Genomic DNA, 14,952 nt, shown 5'->3' with positions numbered 1-14,952 from the left:
GGAATCTAATGGCCTTCCTGGTGTTATTATAAAAAAAAAATTATTTTTAAACTTTCTTCACAATGCATGTTTCAAAACACAACTTAAATTTATAAAAAATATAATTCCTCTAAGAAATAAACGTAAACAAAGAACTGAACTCACCTGAACAGAAGCAGCTTCATCCCTACATTCATGAAAATCTCTGGATGTTAAAAAGGAATACTTTTTCTCACAGTTCTCTTGGCTGATGAGCGTGTCCGCGTAGTTGGGCTGCGGGAAGATCACGTGACTCCCCCGCGAATCAGAGGTAAGGGAGACCTCGTGGGAATAGGTCTTCAAGAAAGCCTGTACTCCCTCCATGCCCACAAAGCCTGAGGCTGGCAGGCCTGCCAACCCGACGCCCGAAGCCTGGAGAAGACTCGACTTGTGCCACCGCCACAGTCTGAGAGCCAGCAGCGCAATGACAAAGGCGAGGAAGACGCAGGAAACAACGGCCACTGCCACCACCAAGTATAGTGTGAGGTCTGAATCATCAGAGTTGGTGGGGGTCCTGATGCTACCCAGGTCGGCAAGGACTTCTGGGATGCTGCTGGCCACTGCCACGGTGAGTGTGACGGTGGCAGAGAGAGGGGGCTGCCCGTGGTCCTGGACCACCACCACCAGGCTCTGCTTAAGCGCGTCTCTGTCCAGCAGGGCCCTCGCTGTGCGCACCTCGCCTGTGTGCAGCCCCACCATGAAGAGTCCCGGCTCGCTAGCCTTGAGCAGGCGGTAGGACAGCCAGGCGTTCTGGCCCGAGTCTCTGTCCACTGCCACCACCTTGGTCACCAGGTATCCGGGCTCTGCAGAGCGGGGTGCCAGCTCCACACCCGTGGAGCCATCGGTGGGAAGCATGGGGTACAGGATCTCTGGCACATTGTCGTTCTGGTCCAGGATGAACAGGCTCAGTGACACATTGCTGCTGAGTGGAGGGTCCCCACTGTCACTGGCTGTCACCAGTAGCTGCAAGTCTTGGATCTGCTCATAGTCAAAGGAGCACAGCGCATATAGGACGCCAGTGTCAGAGTTGATGGAGACATAAGACGAGAGAGGTACCGCCATGATGGTGTCGTTGGTCAGAGAGTAAGTGACCTGGGCATTGTTGCCACTGTCAGGGTCATGGGCAGTCACAGAGAAGATGGAGGCACCTCTGGGGTTGTTCTCAGGGATATAGGCTGAGTAGGAGGCATGAGGGAAAATGGGTGGATTGTCGTTGGTGTCTGCCACGTGCAGGGCAATATGAATTTCAGTAGATAGAGGTGGGGTTCCTAGATCTGAGGCCATCACTGTTATATTATACATAGAGATCTTTTCTCGGTCCAAATATTCCCATATCACCAATCTATAATAATTATCTATTGATTTTTCTAATTGAAAAGGTAAGTTATCACGTGTGTAACAGACAACGTGACCATTCTTCCCAGAGTCTCGGTCATGCACATTCAAGAAGGCAATTACTGTCCCAGGAAGAGTATTTTCCAAGACTGGGCTAAACAAAGATGTAATGGTCACTTCGGGTCTATTATCATTGACATCTTCCACTGAAATGAGCACTTTGGTCCGTCCCAGAAGTGCCCCCACATCTTCAGCCTGTATTTCCATGTCATAAAATGCACATTCTTCATAATCTAAACTCTTTGCTGTTGATATTTCGCCAGTATTTCCATTAAGCTGGAATAACGGAGATTGTTTTTCACTAATTTTCCAGAATTTATAAGCCACTTCTCCGTTGGTTCCCTCATCCGGGTCGCTAGCGCTTACAGTAAGCAGCCGGGTGCCCGGGGGCACGTTCTCTGGGACTTTCACTCGGTAAACCTGTTGAGCAAAAACCGGGGCATTGTCGTTTGTATCCAACACTGTCACTCGGATGTGCACTGTGCTGGAGCGACGCGGTTCGCCGCCATCGGAGGCGACGAGGACCAGATGGTGAGCAGCGTCCTCCTCGCGGTCCAGGGCGCGCTCCAGCACCAGCTCTGGGCTTATAGTTCCGTCGTCCCCAGTTTGCACGTCCAGGGAGAAGTGGTGATTGGGGCTGAGCTGATAGCTCTGCAGGGAATTCAAGCCCACATCGGGGTCAACAGCGTCTGGGAGTGGATAACGTGTTCCGGGCAAAGCAATTTCGTTAATTTTTACTTCTAGATTTTCGACCTGGAATTTCGGGTTATTATCGTTGATATCAGTGATTTCTATTTCTATTCCCCAAAGTTTCCCTTTATCCTCAACCAGGATGTTAATATTTACAAGACACCGCGCGCTCTGAGCACAGAGCTCCTCCCGGTCTATCCTGCCCGCGGTGACTAAGCTGCCGCTTCGCGGGTTCAAAGCAAAGAGCTGCGTCCTACCTCTGGAGACGATGTGGACTCCGTGCTGCGCCAGCTCTTGTGACTCCAGCCCCAGGTCCTTGGAGATGTTCCCCACGAAGGATCCTTTGTCGCTCTCTTCAGGCACGGAGTAGCGGATCTGTCCTCTCCCGATCTCCCCCAGCGTGCCCAGGAGCGCGCACAGCAGTACCAGCTCGCCGCGTCCTCGGTAATTCTTTGGAGTGGCCATTATTCTTTCACTAAGGAATCCACTCAGAATCTTCACTGGGCATATATGTCTTCTTTACCTTGTTGCTGCAGCTTTGCAGATCATCTTATGGAAAGCTGGAGTTTCCCAAATTTAGGGGCGGAATTTTGCTGCAGTCCTGCAGTTGGTTTGTGAGATCTGCGGGTCTTTGTGAGGTGGGAGCCCAGAGTATCCGGATGGTTTTTGGTTACATTTATCTCCAAGTAGGTGAACAGCGGCGCTTAGAGTCCTAGGCAGTTACTGCACTCACTTAGATTTGTAATATTGCATGCTACATTACTTAGGGAAAAATTACTACTTGCTTTTTATAGTTTGGAATAATTTATCTCTGAATTCATATTTTAAAAGTAATTGCCAAGAAGTGTGGGATGAAGTACGGTTAAAGTCTTACAAAGTATTATTAAATCATCAGATTTTGGGGTTAGTGTCATATTAAATTACTTAAATTTCTGGAATATATTTACTCTTTTAAAAATAAAATTTTATTTCTTATTATGCTCTAAGATTTATTGTTAATATCTTCAATATCTATTATCAAATAAGAACTACAGTTATCACTGGAAATTAATTCATTTTTAGACTAAAATACACCTATTGGAGATGACTGACCCAGAAGTTGTTTTATTTGGTTTAAACCAATTAATATTTATAGTAAGCTTTCTGTAGAGTTGCTGCCTTTTAATATTCTTTTTAAAATGGCATTTTAATTACACATTAATAATGTTTTCAAATTAATATTGTGATGTTTTACTAGGATATGTGCTTTTACTTTCAAGTTTTATCAGAGATTATTTAAATTTTATATATTTTCTATTTGAATAGAAAATACTTGAAAGATACAAATGAATATACAATGAAAAGCAAATTTCCATCCTATTCTTCTGCCAATGAGAGATGATTATATTTTAAAGCTGACTTAGTTAACTTTTAAAGGTATACATATAATCTAAAGGTAACTTTACCTTAACTAGAACTTTGATCAAAAGAACCACAAAATTATCACTAAGGAGTCAAAAAGTGCCAGTGCAAGAATAAATGTCTCTTTTCTTCAGCAGTTTGTACAGTGGCCATTAACTGAAGCAGTTGCTAAGGGAAATCTAGCAAAGGCCCGATACAATGTATTATCATCTTGTGTATGTACTTGTATGCACATGAGACTGTCAGTCTTGTCTAAAATTTGAAGAATTCAACATGCTATTTTTCTCCTAGAGATAGTAGAATGACTAGAAGACCTCTAGCTATATTAGTTTAGGGCTGCAAAAAAGAAGACATTTTAAAAATTACATAGGAGAAGTGTGTGTGAGAGGAATAATAGAGGCCAAAACATTGTGTTTTCTTTGATAGAGGAAGCCTATAGAATGAGCATCAATACAGATTAATCCTGAAAAACCTATGCTGCAAGTAAGGAGAACATGCTTTTATCTTCTGGTGAACATAGTGAATCTACTGATAAATAAAATGATTTTACACACACACACACACACACACACACACACACACAGTACAATGAATACAATTACAGTAGGCCCATCTACATAAAAATACAGGTTAAGAGACGTTATTCTAGGAGTTTTTGAAACAAAAGAGAAGTAAATATAGAAAACAAAATATCAGATTAGTATGGAAACCATAATAGTTAAATCAATTAATAAAAATACCTAATTTTAGCTTATATTTTTTCTTTAAAGATTTATTTATATGACTGCCTACTTTTACATTTACAGTATGTCCAAGCTGAAAAAAAATCACCATATATTAAGCTGTGGAAGAAAAATTTAGGGAAAAATCTCAGTAGCTTGACGGGAGACCCTATAACATTGCCTAATGTTTCCCTTGTAGATAAAACCACAACTTCACTGCTTTGTAAATCTGAGCCTGGTAAGACACCACTAAAAGACACATAATTGCTCCAAATTCAACCTCCCTGGAAGAATGGTATGACAGCTTTTTGACTGGCTACTACACTCTTAAGACAATGTTTGGATCGAAAAATTGTATATAGGCATACATTGGTAATATTTTGAGTTTGGTTCCAGACCACTACAATAAAGGGAATAGCACAATAAAGCAGGTCACAGAAATTTTTTGGTTTCCCAGTGCATATAAAAGTTATGTTTTAAGTGTGCAATAGCATTATATCTAAAAAAATGTACATGCCTTAATTTAAAATACTTTATTGCTAAAAAATGCTAACCATCATTGGAGCCTTCAGTGAGTCGAACATAATCTTTTTGCAATAGTAATATCAAAGATCACTGATGGGCTTCCCTGGTGGCGCAGTGGTTGAGAATCTGCCTGCCAATGCAGGGGACACGGGTTCGAGCCCTGGTCTGGGAAGATCCCACATGCCGCGGAGCAACTAGGCCCGTGAGCCACAACTACTGAACCTGCGCGTCTGGAGCCTGTGCTCCACAACAAGAGAGGCCCGCGCATCGCGATGAAGAGTGGCCCCGCCCCCCTAAAAAAAGAGTGGACCCCGCTTGCCGCAACTAGAGAAAGCCCTCACACAGAAACGAAGACCCAACACAGCCAAAAATAAATAATAAATAAATTTTAAAAATAGATCACTGATTATAGATCGCCATGACAACTATAATGAAGTTTGAAATATTTTAAGATTTAAAATATTGTGACACAAAGACATGAAGTAAGCAAATGCTGTTGGACAAATGGTGTCAATAGAGTTGCTTGACCCAGGCTTGCCACAAACCTTCAACGTGCAAAACAACAACAACAACCAAAAAACAAAGACTCAGTATCTGTGAAGCGCAATAAAGCAAAACGAAATAAAACAGAGATACGCCTGTATTTTCTTGTGAATATGGAGAACTGTCTAGACCATAAGAAGCAGGGTATACTTACAGGAAACTCACCTGATGGGAGGTTGACTCACTGGAATTACAAAGTGGAAATAAGGCCCCAGATGAATCACCACAAAGTATGTCTTGTCCTGAACTCAACTGCTCATTACATTTTAGAAAATTAAACTCTGTCTTTCCAGTATGGGCAACGCACAGATTGTAGGAATAAGGTAAAGTTCCTTCACTGTAGTTGGGGGGAACCACGGGTCCAGACTTGACACAGACACCAGGCTGAAAGCAGCCCCAGGCAGTGGGGCTGGAGGAGCGTCGAAGGTGCAGGGCGACCGCCAGAATCACTGCCAGGAGGAAGAGCACCGAGATCAAGGCCAAGGCCACCACCAGGTAAAACTGCAGCTCACCCTGGGGGTCAGTGGGCTCAGAGTGGTCACTGAGGTCCGGCAGCGCCTCCTGCAGGCTGTCCGCGAAAACCAGGAGCAGCGTGGCGGTGGCCGAGAGGGGCGGCTGTCCCCCATCGCGCACAGCAACCAGCAGGCGCTGGCGGGCCGCGTCCCTGTCGCCCAGGACCCGCGCCGTGCGCACCTCGCCCGTGCGCAGCCCCACGCTGAAGAGTCCGGGCTCGCTGGCCTGCAGCACGTGGTAGGACAGCCAGGCGTTGTGTCCAGAGTCGGCGTCCACCGCCACCACCTTGGTGACCAGGTAGCCGGGCTGCGCGGCGCGCGGCACCGTGTCGAAGAGCGCCGAGCCGTCGGGCCCCAGCGCCGGGTACAGCACCCTGGGCGCGTTGTCGTTGCGGTCGCCCACCAGCACGCGCAGGCTCACGTTGGCGCTGAGCGCGGGCGAGCCGTGGTCGCGGGCCTGCAGCGTCAGCTCGAAGGCGCGCAGCTGCTCGTGGTCGAAGGCGCGCTGCGCGAACACCACGCCGCTCTGCGCGCTCACGGACACGTAGGACGACAGTGCGCGCGGCTCCAGGTCGCTGGCCACGATGGAATAGGAGACGTGGCCGTTGGGTCCCAGGTCAGGATCCAGCGCACGGACTTGAGTGATGGAGGTGCCAGGAGGGTTGTTCTCTGCTACGTGGACCACGTAGGAAGCCCGTTCGAAAACTGGCATGTTGTCGTTTACATCACCGATGTGCAGGGTGATGCTTGAGCTGGAGGAGAAGGGCGGCTTGCCTCTGTCAGTGGCTGTGATGGTGATGTTATACTCAGGGGTCTGCTCGCGGTCTAGAACTCCATCTGTCACTAATTTATACGTGTTTCTTGAAGTAGTGAGTATTTTAAATGGAACATCGCCTTCTAATTTACAAGTAACTTCTCCATTGTGTCCGGAATCCTTGTCACGGATTTTGAGCAAAGCAATGTGTGTTCCCAGCTTGGTGTCCTCCATAATAAGATCTGGTAGAGACTGGAATATCACTTCTGGGACATTGTCATTTATGTCTAGGACTTCTATCTCCACGGTACACTGGGCAATCATTCCTCCACCATCCTTTGCTTCCAAAACTATGGAATATTCTTTGACTTCCTCAAAATCTAACGCATTTAGAATAGTAATTTCCCCAGTATTAGAATTCAGGTCAAACTGGGTAATCTGGCCTGCTTCAGTGAAAGAGAAGGTGATCTCGGCATTGACACCCTCATCTTGGTCGGTGGCCATCACTCGAAGCACAGTGGTGCCTGGGAGCACGTTTTCTGGAAGCTCCACCCTGTATAGTTCTTGGCTGAATACTGGAGGGTTATCGTTGGCATCAGTCACTAGGACTTGTATCTGTGCAGTACTGCTTAGGGGTGGATCCCCGAAATCCAAGGCGATCAAGGTCAAGTGGTAGGATGTCTGCTCTTCCCTGTCTAAAGGTGTCTTCAGTACCAGCTCAGGGTATTTACTGCCATCTAATTTCTCTTTAATCACAAGTGAGAAATGATCATCAGGACTGAGCTGGTAATTCTGTAGTGAGTTGGTACCAATATCTGCATCATGGGCAGATCCTAAAATAAATCGTGCCCCAGGCTTTGTGGACTCACTTATTTGCAGCTCAAAGGAATTTTGCGTGAATTTTGGTGTGTGGTCATTAACATCCTCGATCTCCACAATCACATGATAAAAGTTCAATGGATTTTCAGCAACAGCCTCAAATTCTAGAGCACAAGCTGGCTTCTTCCCGCATATCTGCTCCCGGTCTAGCCTGCTGCTAACAAGTAACTCCCCGCTCTCTGCGCTCACAGTGAAGTAAGGCTTCTCCGAACTGACCCGCAGTTTTCGAGTCGGTAACTCGTGGACACTGAGTCTCAGGTCCTTGGCGAGGTTCCCCACCACCGAGCCCTCTGGCATCTCCTCGGGAATCCTGTAGCGGATCTGCTCAGAGAGCGCCAGGCAGAACAAAGACAGCAGGAACGGAAAGAGCACTGGCCGCCTCTCAGCCCAGCCCCTCGCCCCAGCTCCGCTCCCCATCCCTCTTGCTCCCCTCAGTTTGCTCACCGGCTTGGAGACGCCGGATTACAAACAATCTCTGTGCTGCAGTTGTCCGGAACTCCGAACAGCTTTATTCCGGCGTGGGGGGTCAGGCAGGGTTTCTTCTTCTCCAGAGGAGGAAGCGGTGGAAAGGCGAGCGAGTCTGAGATGGGAAAGTGCGCTGCGTCTGCGCGAGGAGGTCGCCAGCACCAAGCTCTCCACTTTGGCCAACAGCGGCGCCCAGAGTCCGCACTAGGAAACTGCAGCCCCCGCTGCTTAAGTTTAAACAGCTAAAATAATTATAACCGTGTGCCCAGCTGAAAAACCTTTTTTAGATGTCTGTATATTTAATAACGTTTAATTTGTACTATTAGAAACGTCATTATCCCAACTTTCCAGGTTTTTAGGTAAATCAGGTAGGTTTGATATATAAACATCTATATACTGACATAATTATTCCCCGACTTTCAAATCCGCACTAGTAATAGAATGATAACTATAACACAGACTTGGCCTAAACGATCTCAGAGCATAGTAATTGTGAATACTTATTAACTATCAATATATTGGATAAAGTTTTATCTTTTTTTTCCTCGTCGCCTTTCCCCTTATTTTTCCTTACCTTTTTAGTACCTAATTCATTTCAGTTTTTCCAGAGAGCAACAGTAATGCTGAAATTGTCTTTTAAAAGAGCACAATTTATACCTACCTCTCTTCTTCCAAAATAGTTTCAGTGATTTCTTTATAGTAACATTACTTGATTTTAACTTCCAATATCTCACTTAAAGAAATGATGCAGCCTTTTAGAAAAGAGCCTATCCCTCTCCTTCCCATTGCACGATTATTTTCCTGGGTACAAAATGTAACATGAATCTTCAAAACCACCAGGGGAATAATATATTTTGCTTTGCAACACAAACTCACTAAGCATGGTCTATGTACTGAGGCACTTGTTCCCACTTCTGTACTTATCACATCCCATAATGACAGTTGAAGGAAATAGTCCCTAGAAAGTTTATTTGCAATAGCTCACTGAATTTAGTGATGATTTCTCCCCTTTGTTTAAAAATATTTTTAATGATCTAATAAATTTGGTTGGGGGGTTCTTTTTCAAAATACCTGATAGCCACATTTCTGCCTCATAGAGTGTCAGTAACATTATCCTCTCCCCCAAGTGATCGTACATCTGAACACTGCAGAATGTATGAAATATACTCCTACAGGACTGCACAGACCTTTATATGCAAAACACCACCTAACACAACATTATGCTAGAAAAAATGTGCTCTTACCTAATACTCAAAAGGTCCCAGTAAACAAGATTACCTTGTCATCAACTACTTCCTGATACTAATCAACTGATGTATTGAGTTATACTAAAATGTTATATAACAAGTATAGAAGTAGTTAGTTGCAGACTAGATTACTTCTAACTGAATTTTTCAGCAGACCCAATAAGTAAAATTCACTACTGGTCTAGGACTTGAGTGTATGAGATGGTTGTTTCATAAAGCCAGCATCCCAAATCTCCCACTTATAGAGCCCACATACACACTTTGAATGACTGCATCACTAACACAGCACATTAGAATTTGGGGTAAAAACATGCAATGGCCTATTTCACAAATGTTACTTATAACACTTGAATGGCATTTTGATGTCACATTTTATTGGTTTTGGACAATGACCTTTAGTGTGGTATCAGACTCCATGTCTGTCATTGATAAAGATATCAGTGAAGCCTGACACACACACATTTCATTCGTTGGGCATCAATCTAACCTTCTACCAGGACCTGACTTTAACAGACAATTATGGTTTAAATAGGTCAAAAGCCACGGAAGTTTTCAAGGCCACCAAGGGGAGTTACATGGAAGCAGAAGCAAGGCACAGAAAAAAAGTCTTCAGACTGAAAATTGTTTCAAGAGCGTTTTATAGATCTGATCTAAAGAGAGTCCTGAGAAAACGGAGGTGTACTTTCTTACGAACCTCATGCAATGAGAAAGACTTAACAATTCATTCTCATTTATAAAATACATGAAGTAAGAACACCATGTGGAACATAAGTAGAAGGTATAAAAATGCGATTATCCACTTATTCACAATCTTGTCGATATGTTTTCACTATAAATATGATGCCAAAACCTATGTCAATAAGCGTTCCATGTTAAAGAATCACCTCTGAAATAAACGATTAATCTTGCTTTACCACTTAAAAGGGTTTTTTTTAAAAAATCCATCTTCAAATCACTTATTTCGTAAAACAATAAAGAAATTTACACAAAATATAGTTCTTCGAAGAATATAAAGATAAATGAATGACTGAACTCACCTGAATACTTTGGGTTTTATCCTTACATTCATGAAAATCTATGGATGTTAACAAGGGATCCTTATTCTCACAGCTCTCCTGGCTGACGAGCGTGTCCGCGTAGTTGGGCTGCGGGAAGATCACTTGACTCCTCCGTGAGTCCGCAGTGAGCGAGACCTCGTGGGAATAGGTCTGCAGGAAAGCCCGCACCCCGTCCACACCCACAAAGTGAGAGGCAGGCACTCCCTCCAACCCGCCTCCTGAAGCCTGGAGCAATCGCGACGTGTGCCAGCGCCGCAGTCTGAGGGCCAGTAGAACGACGACAAAGGCAAGAAAGACGCAGGACACCACAGCCACAGCCATCACCAGGTACAGCGTGAGGCCGGAGTCGCCAGAGTCGGTGGAGCGCTCGAGACTACCCAGGTCGGCCAGCACATCTGGGATGCTGTCAGCCACAGCCACCGTGAGTGTGACAGTGGCAGAGAGAGGGGGCTTGCCGTGGTCCTGGACCGCCACCACCAGGCTCTGCTTGAGCGCGTCTCTGTCCAGCAGGGCCCGCGCTGTGCGCACCTCGCCCGTGTGCAGCCCCACCGCAAAGAGTCCCGGCTCGCTGGCCTTGAGCAGGCGGTAGGACAGCCAGGCGTTCTGGCCTGAGTCTCTGTCCACAGCCACCACCTTGGTCACCAGGTATCCGGGCTCTGCAGAGCGAGGTGCCAGCTCCACACCGGTGGAACCGTCGGTGGGGAGGGCGGGGTACAGAATCTCAGGTGTGTTGTCGTTCTGGTCCAGCACGAATATGCTCAGAGACACATTGCTGCTGAGTGGTGGGTCCCCGCTGTCACTTGCAGTCACTCTCAATTGCAGGTCATGAAACTGCTCATAGTCGAAGGAGTGCAATGCATATAGGACACCAGTATTGGAGTTGATGGAAACATAGGAGGATACAGATGGCCCCTGCAGAGTATCTTCAGATACGGAGTATGTGACACGGGCGTTTTCATTGCTGTCAGGGTCACGTGCAGTCACAGAGAAGATGGAGGTGCCTCTGGGGTTGTTCTCAGGCACAAAGATGGAGTAGGAGGAGTCGGGGAAGGCAGGTGGGTTGTCGTTGGTGTCTGCCACATTCATGGAGATGTGAGTTTCTGTGGACAAGGGCGGGCTTCCACCATCTGTGGCTTTCAGTGTGATGTTATATACAGAGAATTTTTCCCGGTCTAGGTTTTTTGCTGTCACCAATCTATAATAATTGTCTATTGATCTTTCTAATTTAAAAGGCAGATTTTCTGAAATAGTGCAGGTCACCTGGCCATTTTTCCCAGAATCTCGGTCTTGAAGGTAGAAAAGAGCAATTACTGTTCCAGGAGGAGTGTCTTCAGGGACTGAGCTGCTTACAGATGTTACAGTCATTTCCGGGGCATTGTCATTCACATCTAAAATTGTGATCAGTACTTTAGCCCTTGTCATTCTACCAGGACCATCCTGAGCTTGAACTTCCATTTCATAGTAGCCAGAATCTTCATAATCTAGGCCATCTAAAGTTGATAATTCTCCTGTGTGGGAGTTCAGCTGGAATATCTGTAGAATTTTTGGAGTTATTTTCCTAAAAGAGTATGTCACTTCCCCATTGACTCCCTCATCCAGGTCGATAGCATTTACCGTGAGTAGTCTTGTGCCCACTGGCACGTTCTCAGGGACAGTTACTTGGTACTGGGGCAAAGAGAAGACTGGCGCATGATCATTCACGTCCACCACTGTTACTTGGACGCGGGCGGTTCCGGATCGGGGTGGATCACCGCCGTCAGAGGCTGTGAGGAGGAGGTGGTGAGCTGTCACTTCCTCCCGGTCCAGCACCCGCTCCAGCACTAATTCTGGATATTTAGTTCCATCCTCTCCAGTTTGCACAACCAGGGAGAAGTAGCGATTGGGGTTGAGATTGTAGCTCTGGAGAGAGTTCGTGCCCACATCCGGATCCCTAGCCTCATTTAACGGAAATCGCACCCCAGGAGCTGTATTCTCCATTATTTTCACATTCATTTCTTCCGTCAGGAATTTAGGGGCGTTGTCATTAACATCCATTATTTCCACTTCTATAGGGTAAAGATTCATTTTATCTTCCATCAGGATGTTAAAGTTCACCAGACACCGCACGCTCTGAGCGCAGAGCTCCTCCCGGTCTATCCTGCCTGCGGTGACTAAGCTGCCGCTTCGCGGATTCAGAGCAAAGAGCTGCGTCCTACCTCTGGAGACGATGCGGACTCCGCGCTCCTCCAGTTCCCAGGGCTCCAACCCCAGATCCTTGCCGATATTACCCACAAAAGACCCTGTGTCTGTCTCCTCCGGCATGGAGTAGAGAATATGTCTTGCCGAAACTTCCCTCTGGGTCCCCAGGAGGATGGAGAGCAGGATGAATCCTCTGTAGTCCCCGCCCCTCTCCCGAGTCGCCATTCTTGTCCTGCTGATGTTTAGACACTGGCCTATCTCCTGTTGTGTTTCTGGATGCCAGTATGTCTGCGTGGAGCCCTCTGTATTCGGAAAAGGAGCCCAGAATCCAGTGGTATAGAGGCCTGAGTTTAGTGCAGCTTGGAAGAGAGTTTGTCTCAGTCTGGCGTTTCTTTGTGCTGTAAAAGCTCAGTGGTTCTGGCGGATCTTTTGAACCATTTTTCCCCTGGCTGGTGAACAGCGGCGCTCAGAGTCCTTACTAAGTTACTGCACCATGTTGAAGCAAAATAACTGATTTTTCAGAAAGTTGTTTTATCCTTCAAAATTCTCCCATTTATATTTCTTCAATTCATACATCTCTGATATCATTTAAAATTAAATTTTAAGAAACTGTGAATTAATGCAACAATGTTCATGGATGGATGTTTATTAATCCCAGATTGTTTTTAATTCTCTGTTCTGCATTGCAATTTTGAAATGATTCTTAGACATTGCCTCACACCTTATTACACATAGATAAAAATCAGTCATTGCAGATAAAACAAGTATGATTTATTTTTAAAAGATGTGTATACATAAGAAAGATGTTATGTAGAAAATGTTTATATCAGCATATAAATTTAAGTTAATTCAATAATATTGAATATATACTATGTTCTAGACACCACCATGGAAGGCAGAGAGTCCATTTTTTCTTTAACATATAGAGAGATAATTTAATAACATTTTTCATTGAGTGGAATCTTAGAGATTGTTTAGTCCAATACCTTCACTTGAATGATTTTAAAAATGAGAGGGAATTGTTTTATCCTTTACTATATAATGGTAGAACCAATGTAGGAATACAAACATCCTCATTCCCAGTCTCCTAAGAAGAAAAAAAGGGAATCATTGTTGGCCTTGGCTGATGCTTTATGCTCAAGAAATGCCATTAGAGATGAGGTGAGAAGCCAAGCAGCTACAATCAGCTATAGAAGCAACTCATTTTGTACAGAAGGCAGAAATTTGCAGATTCTACTGGCTGTGGATTCATAAGGAAATGAGTGTTGGCTTCACTGTTTCTTTTCATTATGCAAGTTAAATAATCACCCTACCCTATAGTTGAGAAAAGATGGGTCTCTAAACAGCCTTTGAGGATAGATGCAGGACTGTCCTGAGAGGATCCTTAGAGGTACTCACTGCTCCACTGATGTTAATGAAGTAAAACTCAATTGTTGATGGATCTGAGGTTACTCTCAGCTGGCAGAAATAAAACAAATTCCTTCCACATAGTTGCAGAAGAGAGTGACCTGTTCTGAAACGAAGACCTGGCAAGAAATAACCTTGCTTTGTAAATTATTTTAAGCTCTGGGGAGTAGATAGTAGCACCAGAAGGGAGAACTAGAAGTAACACTGTAAAAGCTTAGCTCAGTTGGTGAGAAGTTCCTAACTAAGTAATCTATTTCTGCTCTCTGATGGCATTACTTCAAAATACAGGAAATACTTTGAATGAAATGCCATTTCAATCTATCAAAATAATTCATATCATATCTGCTTTCACCAAGTAGATAAAAGAACTTTTTTTGTTGTTCAAAGGAACCAATATGAGTATTGTAGATTAATTACATAACCAGGAGTTTAAAACTATTAGTTTAGTAGCAATCTTGAATTTCTTGTTGATGTAAGCAAAGTATATGGTCATTAAAGATCATGAGTACTTGCAGATATTTTCAAACAAAACTTTCATGTCCATATATTATGGCTCCCAATGTCATAATTTTTTTTCTTCCTAATACTTCAAAATTCATAGCGTCATCTCACATTTGTCTCTTATTCTGTTTTTAAAAAGTCTCGATTAACAATACTTCTGGGTACCTTCTTTGGAGCTAAATAAATAAGATCTAGATAAAGGACACAATCAAGTTTTTAAAGTTACTCTACAACATAAAATTAAATATTAAAAATTTCTACTCGACCACCAAGATGTTTAAATATAACATAAAACTACTGTATAAAATTGAAATAATGTTGTATTTTTAAAGGGAGTATGTTATTATTGATTGAGTTATTGGGAAGAATCTTGACCTTCATTTGTTTACTTACATTAAAAAATTCTATGAAAAGTCTATCCATCTTCCCAGACAGTGAGATATTTACTTTCTCTCCTTTCTTTATGGGACATTTTTTCTCCTGAAGAACCATTTGTTTGGAGTTCTGTTTAGGTTTTCATTCCTGGGCAAAGATGTAGGTTACTTCCAATGATTCTCTCTGAGATTTTACTTCTTCCCCTTTGACGTCCACTCTAAACACTTGATCAGAATGGGTGGTTTTCACAAGTGATAAAATAGTCCAATAATTTGGTAGATT

The 14,952-nt window shown here is 44.2% G+C and overlaps 1 protein-coding gene across 11 annotated transcripts in view; it reads right to left on the bottom strand.

The window, feature by feature from the left end:
* LOC103012669 (protocadherin gamma-C4) overlaps positions 1-14,952 on the bottom strand; it is a 167,725-nt gene that overhangs the window by 111,448 nt on the left and 41,325 nt on the right. The window contains exon 1 of one of the 11 annotated variants that reach the window (XM_057541576.1): positions 10,189-12,795. The exons of 7 other annotated variants lie outside the window; for them this stretch is intronic. In XM_057541576.1, the coding sequence (XP_057397559.1) occupies positions 10,189-12,612 (2,424 nt within the window). In that variant the 5' untranslated portion in view covers positions 12,613-12,795. Of the gene's footprint in view, positions 1-144; positions 2,962-5,448; positions 8,044-10,188; positions 12,796-14,952 lie in introns of those variants that run through there. 3 more of the 11 variants (XM_057541584.1, XM_028161844.2, XM_028161835.2) reach the window with 3 other exon arrangements.

Source organism: Balaenoptera acutorostrata, chromosome 2 (assembly GCF_949987535.1).
Source record: "Balaenoptera acutorostrata chromosome 2, mBalAcu1.1, whole genome shotgun sequence".
NCBI lineage: Eukaryota > Metazoa > Chordata > Mammalia > Artiodactyla > Balaenopteridae > Balaenoptera > Balaenoptera acutorostrata.
The sequence above is the reverse complement of the archived record's forward strand: the minus strand, read 5'-3'. Positions and strand labels throughout refer to the sequence as shown.